Genomic DNA, 10,909 nt, shown 5'->3' with positions numbered 1-10,909 from the left:
TTCTCCTCACAGGCACGCTGATAGCCATGTGTGCAGGGAATCCACAACAGGTATGATGACTCTATATTCTGCTGTGTGCTGTATGGAAGCTTAGATCGTCATCCCTATACTACAGACAATGAATACAGACAATAGGCACAACAACAATTCTATGTGTTGTCAGTAGCAACCAAATTCCAACTTGTGTTACAGATTACAAATGAAAGAAGGTATTTGAATGCTAGTAAGAACACATATATATTTTTCTTCCTCATGTTATAGAGGAGCTTGGTTCCCTATGTACCATAGACCAACAGTGCCTGACTCCTTTTAGTGTATGTATAGCCCAAACTGTTCCTCTAGTTTTGGGTAGGGTACAGTTAGAACATCCGGTTTTTTGCTGTCTTCATCCTCAGTTGGTAGAGTCACCCTCTCTATTTGTCTTCATGACCATTCTCAGTAAGTGATTGGATATCCAAACTTTTAGAGTCACCTGAGCAGGAAGTGAGGGGAATTTTACCAATGAGAACACCTGTTCGAGTGACAACTGTCTAATGGGGGAACTCTAAAATGTTAAAGTTGTTACCAGAAGCGGGATATGAGGGAATTCTTTCAATGGTAACACCTGTTTGGGTGACATCTACCAATGAGAACACATGTTCAAGTGACAACTGTCTAATAGGGTAACTCCAAAATTTTACAGGTGTCACCAGAACAGAAGGTGAAAGGGATTCCTTGAATGGTAGCACCTGTTTGAGTGACAATTGTCCTAAGGGGAATTCCAAAATGTTAGAGTTCTCACCTGAGCAGGAGGTGAGAGGAATTCCTCCAATGGGAATGGCTGCAGCCTTTTGAGACACCATAGGCTGACAGCCCAGAACCAGGGAGCAAAGCAAAAATCCGGCACGGATTTCCGGAAATTGTGACAAATGGGGTAACTCCAAAATGTTAGAGTTTTGTCACCTGAGCAGGAAGTAAAGGGAAGTTCTCCCAATAGAAACACCTGTTTGAGTGACAACTGTCTAATAGGGTAACTCCAAAATTTTAGCTGTCACCAGAAGAGGAGGTGTTTGAGTGACATCTTCCAATGGGGACACCTGTTTGAGTGGCAACTGTCTAATAGGGGAAATCCAAATTTTTTGAGTTGGTGAGGAGAATTCTTCCAATGGGAACACCTATTCCAGTGACACCTGTCTAATAGGGTAACTCCAACATTTTACATGTGTCACCAGAACATGAGGTGAGAAGAATTCCTCCAATGGGGTCACCAGTTCGAGTGAAAACTGTTTAATAGGGGAACTCCAAAATGTTAGCTTTGTCCCCTGAGCAGGAAGTAAAGGGGAGTTCTTCCAATGGGAACACCTGTTCCAGTGACAACTGTCTAAGAGGGTAACTCTAAAATGTTAGCTGTCACCAGAACAAGAGGTGAGAAGAATTCCTCCAACGATAACACCTGTTTGAGTGACAAATGTCTAATAGGGTAACTCCAAAATTTTAGAGTTGTCAGCAGAGCAGGAGGTGAGGGGAGTTCTTTCAATGGGAACACCTATCTTCTCACGAGGGAACGGACAGCTAAAAAAAAAATGACATGGGTTGTAGCCATTCCCTACCCACCAAAAAAACATTTCTGGCAAAATAAACTATTTACACCTGCTATGTACAGGTAGAGAACTCTGTATGTTAGGTCACCCAGCGTGCCCTGTGCAGGTAACATATTATATCATTAATAATCCCTTTACATTGCAGATTCATCAGGAGGCAGCGAATGCGTCAGGTTGGTGATATGTTATCAAACTTTTTCATATTTGTGAATATTCTGTATATTTACTTTTTTGTGCTTATTTTCTCTTCTTTGTTGCATCTCTCCAGAGCCCAGCAATGATGTTTTCAGTGACATTTTAACATCCAATCAAGGTACGGCATATAACATACTATTGTCAGTCATGTATTTAAAGGGTGAGGTGTCTTTAAGGGGTTTTAAAGGGAATTTTTCATAATGGTTCAGCAAGTACAGGTCACATGCTAGTTCCAAAACAGCTAGCGCACATACTAGTTCCATGGCGTAGAACAAGGTAGGCAAACTTCGGCCCTCCTGCTGTGATGAAACCACATATCCCATCATGCATTTTCCTCTGGGAGTCATGTCTGTGTCTGTCAGAGTCTTGCTTTGCCTAATGGGAGTCGTTGTTGCACCACAGCTGGAGGTCTGGAGTTTGCCTCAGTTACGACACTGGTTGTCAGGAGCTGAGCGGGACGCCGGCCAGAGCGTCCCTGGTTGCTAATAGCCAGGCGGTGAGATGTAGAGAGGGGTGGGGAGGGAGCAAATGTTCCCTGACCCACGGAGCAGCACCCTCCTATTCAAGTGGCGCCCAGGGCATGTGCCATACCCTGGATACGCCACTGTGATCCGGTATCAGTGGTTTAAATGTGTACGTCAAGCTCTACAGTATTTCTTGCATCTCCAAAATGAAGGGCATAGTGTGCAATAATTGTTTTCTATCCATACAGACAGTTCCCGATTCATGATGCAAGGAGATATCGCTGTGAAAAGGAACAGGAATGCTGTCATCTGTAGAGGAAAATCTTGTCTGTGGCCGAAATCCAAAGACGGAACGGTCACGGTGCCCTACACCCTGTCTGACAACTACAGTACGTGTTACGCCTCCGACTACTCTCATGCCATTGCAGACAGTTCTGATCGTAAAGTTTTACCTATGTATTTCTGAATGTTATGTTTGTTTATTTAAAGCCCATCTCTGGGATACCGGTAACTGGGATACCGAGAAAATGCACGGAATCTGCCCCAAAGTAGCTCCTGTAATATTTTATGTTTACCAGAGACAGATGCATGGTGGGATTTGTAGTTTCACCGCAGCTGGAGGGCCAAAGGTTGCCCACCCCTGTTCTAAATCATAGACTCTCCTATCTTGAGGAACACTGACCATTGTTATGCTGTTTAAGTCTTCATTTCTTATTATATTTGCTTTTGTTCTTTGTTACAGCATCGGAGGAGAAAGCGATGATCCAGGCTGCCATGGAGGAGGTGACTGTTGTGACTTGCATACGGTTTGTTCCTCGCCATCAAGAGCCAAACTACCTAAGAATCCAACCTTATGATGGGTGAGTTGACCAGTCATCATGATCATGTATTGGCCAGTCTTCATGGTTACATATGTCAGTTCAGCAGTAAACATCGTACACATTTTTACAGAAATATCAGGTTCATCAATGCGCCCCCCTGTATGCAGGCTGCATACAAGTGACCTCAATAACATCGCCTAGATCACTTAAAGTGGCGGCTTCCTCGCTGTACATTTAGCTCTGCTTGCCCAAAGCAGGGCTAAATGTAGAAAACAACTACCTGCCTGGAACTGCATGTCCCGGGCGTCAGGAGATTAGAATTCCACACCCCTGCTGCCCCTCTATTCCCTGCTGCCCCAAGGCCGGGCTTCGGTTGGCCTTGTGGGAAATCCGGCCCTGGTGACCAGAGATCAGCAACTCAGATCTGAATAGTCTCATAATTGCCTTCTAGTATTTTAGAGTAGGTGGCAGGTATTGAAAAACCCCATCAGGTTATTTTTTGCCACCTTTGTCCTATTGGTGAGATTTCCTTTCACTTCCTGTCCTGGAGACACAACAGGAAGTGAGAGGAGATTTCCTAAAAGTGAGGTTAATTTCCCTCTTAAACAGTTGTCACTGGAACAAGTGTCCCCATTGAAAGACTTCCCCTGCCCTAGTCTGGTCACAACAAGGGTTTATTTATAAACAATTCATAGCACTGTTCACCCTGCGACTCTTTGCGAACGTTCCCTCTGTGCAAATAGAAGCAAAAACGAACATTCTCTGTATCTTTTCTTTTCAGTCCAAATATAACATTCAGAAAATACCACTTTATGGCCAATAGATGGCGCTGAAGAGTATATGAAATAAGTACTCATTTTCTATGCTCCTCAGCTCCATCTAGTGGCCATGATGTGGTATTTTCCAAATGTCCCTTTAACCTGAAAAGAAAATATAATAAGAACATTTTCATTTGCCTCTGTTTATAAATAGACCCCTAATATTTTAGATTTCCAGCCAGTGCCTGCTGCTGATACTGATTGGCTGCAGTCATTGTTGGGCTGAGAATTTTCCACACGGCTCCTTCATTTTTCAGATAGAAGGATGTTGGGTGGGAGGCCGCTGCTATGGTCACCCACTGAGCGAATTCTGGCCGAAATACCCTCCGTGTATGGCCAGCTGTAGGTGGAATTTAATTACGCAATTAGCGTATGAAGGTAAACTAAAAATGTATTTATCTGACAAACCTAATTGAGCAATCAGCCCGGACTTGTTAAATAAAACACAGCACCATTCAAATAATGACCTGGCTAATTGTGATGTACTCCTCGGCTGGAAGTCAGGACATGTAAATCAGTCTCCGCTGTATGCCCTCTCCACTGGCACTGCTATCCATCCCTTTGACCTCCCCTACTGCTTATGTTTGCAAAATAGGTTGGACAAGCATTGAATATGCATGTCAGTAAAACCGCAGCTTTACAAGAGACAGAAAATAAAATGTCATTGTATAATCAATGTGTAAACCCCAAAAAGTATAATTATTTGCACCCTTTGATCTGTTAGATATAACAATGGAAGTGTTTTGGTATATATGTTCAAGTGCAACAAATCCTGACCAGCCAGCCAGGAATCCAGTGATCTTCCTGTGCTTTCTGCAGTGTTATCTCAGGCAGTGTTATCAACCCTGCCCGGGTCACCCCGTGGACTACAGAACACCTCCCCCCTTTGTTAGGGACAAGAGAAGAGGTATTTCTCATCCAAATCAAAAGCAAGCAGCCTCCTCCATAGATAAAGCTGGTAGTAGTTAGTCACAATCAACTGCATTTGTTTTGTTATGTTGAAGACATTTCATAGCTTCTCCAAGCCACTTCTTCAGTCCTGATGAGCGTCAGGAAAATATATCTTCATATATACAGTACAGAGGGTGAGCGTTGTCACCAGGGGTGTCCCGAGGTGGGGGTGACACCTGGATCGGGTACCGTGACGCCGTGATAACGCCACATGCGCTTACCACTGTTACCTGCCGGTGGCCATTTTGGTGTTAGACGCCGGCACAGAGAGGAGGGGATGTTCACCCAAAAGGATAAGGTATAGCGCTGCAGCTAACAATTATTTTCATAATCGATTAGTTGCCCGGGTATTTTTTCAACTAATCAATAGTTAGAATTGTTGCCAACTATTCTCAGTATCGATTATAATCGATTTCATTGGTTGTTTGCAGCCCTAATAAGGTATGCCGCTATGCCCCTCTTCTCTCAGGCAACTGTCGGGGCTCTCAGTCCATGACCGAGTGCCCGACTTTTCTGACGGGGGGTGACACCTGCAGCTGCTTGAATTCCAAAACAATGGCTGCATTTGATCAGATCCAGTCACTGTTCGGCCAAGAAGTTTTCATTCAGCTCCTTCGATTTTTTTTAAAATAAAACATTTGTGTGATTTGTGCGCTGACAGGGCCACCTACAGCTCGAATTTTGGTTGATTCCTGCCATGTATGGCTATCTATAGCCTTGCAAGCAGGATGATAAAACTGGTCAGTGATTGATCTACGGAACCCCAAGGACCGATACAAAGGAAACCTGATCTTATGAATTTGTAGGATTTCATGTGTGTAAAGACCTGACTCTGGAAGAGGAGCTCGAGCTGAGATCAGAGTCATACAAATTACAGGTCATCTATATAGCAAGAGAGACTGTCAGAGAGGTGCACAGGAATCGGCTCTATGACTATGGAAGGTACTGGCAGATGCCACAAGGAACCTGCGCTCTGGCTGTAAAGCTATTTATATATCACATGTATGTGCCTGAGAGGTTATTTACATTTTCAAATTTATATTTTTGAAACATGTAATCCTTCATCCTGAGCATAATAAATATGAAAGAGAGTTTGTCAATATTACTATGCACTGGCCTTTCCCAATTAGGGTTCTGTGAAACCCTGGATTCCTCCAGAGGCTGGTAGGGTGTTTCTTGAGCAATGATCAATGTCTGCCTCACTGACACCAATTATCTTTTTAGCTATCTGTAAGATAGCAATTCTTTTCAATGACCATCAATGTAAGGAGTATTCTACCCAATGACCACCAATGTAAGGAGTATTCTACCCAATGACCACCAATGTAAGGAGTATTCTACCCAATGACCACCAATGTAAGGAGTATTCTACCCAATGACCACCAATGTAAGGAGTATTCTACCCACTGACCACCAATATAAGGAGCATTCTTCCCACTGTCCTCCAATGTAAGGAACAATTTTTACCACTGGCCACCAATGTAAGGAACATTCTCCCCACTGACCACCAATGTAAGGGACATTCTTCCCACTGACCACCAATGTAAGGGACATTCTTCCCACTGACCACCAATGTAAGGGACATTCTTCTCAATGACCAGAAATGTAAGGAGCATTCTTCTCACTGACCACCAATGTAAGGAACATTCTCCCCACTGACCACCAATGTAAGGGACATTCTTCCCACTGACCCCCAATGTAAGGAACATTCTTCCTACTGACCACCAATGTAAGGTGCATTATTTTCACTGACCACCAATTTAAGGAACATTCTTTCCACTGACCACCAATGTAAGGGGCATTCTTCCCACTGACCACCAATGTAAGGAGCATTCTTTCCGCTGACCAACAATGTATGGAACATTTTTTTTCACTGACCACCAATGAAAGGAACATTCTTTCCACTGACCACCAATGTAAGGAGAATTTTCCCCACTGACTACCAATGTAAAGAGCATTCTTTCCGCTGACTACCAATGTAAGGAGAATTCTCCCCACTGACCACCCATGTCAGAAGCATTCCTCCTAATGACCACCAATGTCAGAAGCATTCCTCCTAATGACCACCAATGTCAGAAGCATTCTTCCTAATGACCACCTATGCAAGGAACAATTTTCCCACTGCCCATCACACTAATATACGGTGAGCTATATATATGGTAATTATTAGCAGGGGTTCCCTGAAACCAGATAGTCATTTCAAAGGTTACTTCATGGTAACAAAAAAAAGGTTGAGAAAGGCTGCTATACACTATACTTTCCCTTTAATGATAGAAGAAGAGGCTTGAGAGACCTTGATGGTCTGTACCTCGTTATAAGCAGCACTGATCCCTTAAGATCTTTCTGTTCTTCCGATACTACAACAAGCCAAGTGAAAGATTTAAAATAATAATGAGGACACAGACTGTCCCTTATCCAGGCAATGAGACTGGTGAGCTCAGTCTGAGTTTAAATATAGAAAAGCCTTTCTCTGTGATCAGGGTCAGCAGTCAGCTATTCTATCCAACACGCTTTATTAAACACCATTTCACTTTCATAACGGTAAATTGGATGTAATTGGTGGCAGGTGGAGTTTTTAATCTTACTGTTAAAGTGCTCTGCTGTCTTCTCCCAATCGTTGATTGTTACAGACAGAACACAAGTGATCCAATACAGGGTCATCTGGAACGCTGAGCGGTTGTTGGACTTTTATGTACAATCTGACCATCAAATAATCTTTTCATGACCAGAATGGTGCATAAATATATACACTCACTGGCCACTTTATTAGGTACACCTGTTCAATTGCTTGGTAACACAAATGGCTAATCAACCAATCACATGGCAGCAACTCAATGCATTTAGGCATCTAGACGTGGTGAAGAGGACTTGCTGAAGTTCAAAGTGAGCATCAGAATGGGGAATAAAGGGGATTTAAGTGACTTTGAACGTTGTTGGTGCCAGACGGGCTGGTCTGAGTATTTCAAAAACTGCTGATCTACTCGGATTTTCACGCACAACCATCTCTCGGGTTTACAGAGAATGGTCCGAAAAAGAGAAAATATCCAGTGAGCGGCAGTTTTGTGGACGAAAATGCCTTGTTGATGTCAGAGGAGAATGGACAGACTGGTACGAGATGATAGAAAGGCAACAGTAACTCAAATAACCACTTGTTACATCCGAGGTATGCAGAATACCATCTCTGAACGCACAACACATTGAACCTTGAAGCAGATGGTCTACAGCAGCAGAAGACCACACCGGGTGCCACTCCTGTCAGCTAACAACAGGAAACGGAGGCTACAATTCGCACAGGCTCACTAAAATTGGACAATAGAAGATTGGAAAAACGTTGTCTGGTCTGATGAGTCTCGATGTCAGCTGCAACATTCAGATGGTCGGTTCAGAATTTGGCATAAACAACATAAAAGCATGGATCCACCCTGCCTTGTATCAACAGTTCAGACTAGTGGTGGTGTAATGGTGTGGGGGATATTTTCTTGGCACACTTTGGGCCCGTTATACTATCATGTCAATATGGACTAAAATCTCTGAGGAACGTTTCCAACACCTTGTTGAATCTATGCCAAGAAGAATTAAGGCAGTTCTGAAGGCAAAACGGGGTTCAACCTGGTACTAGCAAGGTGTACCTAATAAAGTGGCTGGTGAGTGTATATAGTACTGCAGGAACATGAGCAGATACCTCCAGGTCCAACCTGTCACCTCAAGACAACAATAACATCATGGGTTAAATAATTTTGACTTGTCTCTGTTCTTTCAAAGATGTTGGTCGTATATTGGACGGGTTGGTGGTGCACAGGAGCTATCCCTCATAAAGCCCAGATGTCTACACTGGGGTATAATACAACACGAGCTACTCCATTCCCTGGGCTTCCAGCATGAGCAGTGCCGCAGTGACCGTGACAAGTACATCCGCATCAACTGGGGAAACATCAACCAAGGTACTTCTTGATGAGCTTCTTTCCATGACCTAGCAGGATCATTCTGCACACCTGCTGTGGTCATTGTGATGGACTCTCTGTCTCTCTGTTGGGTTTTTTAAATGTATCTTATATTATGGAGAATGTAACAGGAGGAGCAGGGACACACAGATGGCCAGGGACATCTAGAAGTCTCAAGTGGACTGGAACAGAACCAGGAATTATGGCTTTGTGATCTTACTGTTGGGGAATCCAAGGCATATCAAAAGTCAACAGCTGACTCAGTCCACTAAGTTTGACTTGAAACTAATAATACTTTTGGGGAAAATGATCCTTTAGGGGAGTGGTTGTCAGCTTTCGAGTTATAGAGGGCCTCAAATGTGGTCCCCAATGCCACCAATGGGCTGCATATAATATTCAGTATATATAATGCTTACATTGTCATAGACTGAATACCTTCTAAAGAAAATGGCTGGAGACTGTGCTACTGGATTGGCTGGAGTCATGCTGTCGTACAGTCTCAACAGGTCACCGGCACACACAGAGGAAATTCAATATCTCTTTGATATGTTTTATTGAAGAACATCACAGCATGTCATTAGAAGCTGAAGCTAGTGTTTCGGGACCCTCTGATGAAGGGTCCCTGCTAGGTCCCGAAACACTAGCTTCAGCTTCTAATGACATGCCGTGACGTTCTTCAATAAAACATAACAAAGAGATATTGAATTCCTCTGTGTGTGTGCCGGTGACCTGTTGAGACTATTCTGAGTTTTGCACGACGCCATCCGTGTGATCACCATGAGCACCACCACCATTTGAAGGTTGCAGACCATAAGGAGTGTGGGTGGTTCTTGAAAATAATTATGCTGTAGGACAGGGGTCCCCAATCTCCAGGTGGCCGCAGACCGGTACCAGTGCCTGTTAGGAACTGGGCCACCAGCAGTCTCCTCAGCAGTCCCACTCCCCATCGGGAGCCATCACTAGGTTCCCTGCGGCCTCGCAAGTGAGAGCAGAGGAGTGTGCACGCTGCAGCCTGTTAGCCCAGCCAGGACGGGGGAACAGCAGCAGCTCCGGAGCTGCCCAAGTCAGTGTGTGTGTGATCAGGACGGACTGATGATGAGAGCGGAATGCTCTGACCGGGGACTCAGTGTTCTGCCTGCAAATCTCAACATTTTCACTGCTTACCTATAAGTGTCACTCCATTTCTATGCAGGAGTCCCCAACCCCCAGGTCCCAGCCGCACACTGCCCCCCACACTAGGGTTGCCACCTGTCCAGGATTCACCCGGAGCAGCTGAATACTGAAAAATGGCCGGGACAGGAAGTGGGTGTAAACACCTGGTCAGCAAGTGGTTCAGGCCTCGTTCACACCATATGCAGTGCGTTGCGGCCCAATGCTGCAAGCACTATTTTGATTGCACCAGACCGGACTGTGTAGGCACAATGTGCCTTGCGATCCCATACGGGCGATCGCATTGCGGCCGGAGGGCGTGGCTACGGTGCAATTCACGTCAATGGCCCGCCATGCCCCCTCCAGCCCGGCAAAAAAGTGAGCCGGCCGCAATTCGAGGCAGTGTGTTCCGGCCGGAAAGCACTGCATATGATGTGAACGAGGCCTAAGGGCAGGGAAGTGCCAGGCACTGATAGTTTTTGTCCTTGTTCAGCTCCACAAGCTAAGCAGTATGAATGGGGGTACAGCATGGATAGATGAATCCTCACTGCCAGACTATTGTATTCGGACAGCCGGCACCCACAGCTGCCAGAATACCTGAACAGTGACTGCACCTGCTTGGCTGTCGTCGCTGTACAGTTGACTATTTGCGGCCCAGCTGCTTCAACATAAGTCAGTTGAATTATTGCCTTCTATCAGACCTGGTGGTGATGGCGTGACCACCCATGGATCAGATTTGGGCAGAGTCAGCAGAAATTTGGACAGTCTATGAGCAGCTTCGTCTAAAACCTCCTTTTATTTGCTGATGATGAACATGTTTATGAGAGGCCTACATCTGATTTATGAGAGGCCTACATCTGATTTATGAGAGGCCTACATCTGATTTATGAGAGGCCTACATCGGATTTATGAGAGGCCTACATCTGATTTATGAGAGGCCTACATCTGATTTATGAGAGGCCTACATCTGATTTATGAGAGGCCTACATC

At 44.7% G+C, this 10,909-nt stretch overlaps 1 protein-coding gene across 1 annotated transcript in view; it reads left to right on the top strand.

Moving 5' to 3' along the window:
* Nucleotides 1-1,846: 1,846 nt before the first annotated feature.
* Nucleotides 1,847-10,909, top strand: part of LOC108789649 (astacin-like metalloendopeptidase) — a 26,138-nt gene continuing 17,075 nt past the window's right edge. Inside the window, exons 1-4 of the mRNA XM_018559720.1 lie at nucleotides 1,847-1,893; nucleotides 2,488-2,628; nucleotides 2,982-3,099; nucleotides 8,592-8,770. Coding sequence (XP_018415222.1) covers nucleotides 2,502-2,628; nucleotides 2,982-3,099; nucleotides 8,592-8,770 — 424 coding nt within the window. The 5' untranslated portion in view covers nucleotides 1,847-1,893; nucleotides 2,488-2,501. The remainder of the gene's footprint in view (nucleotides 1,894-2,487; nucleotides 2,629-2,981; nucleotides 3,100-8,591; nucleotides 8,771-10,909) is intronic.

This window comes from Nanorana parkeri, unplaced genomic scaffold, assembly GCF_000935625.1.
Source record: "Nanorana parkeri isolate BGI_ZX_2015 unplaced genomic scaffold, ASM93562v1 scaffold414, whole genome shotgun sequence".
In the NCBI taxonomy this organism is placed as follows: domain Eukaryota; kingdom Metazoa; phylum Chordata; class Amphibia; order Anura; family Dicroglossidae; genus Nanorana; species Nanorana parkeri.
Note: the sequence above shows the minus strand (reverse complement) of the source record. Positions and strands in the feature narration are given on the sequence as shown.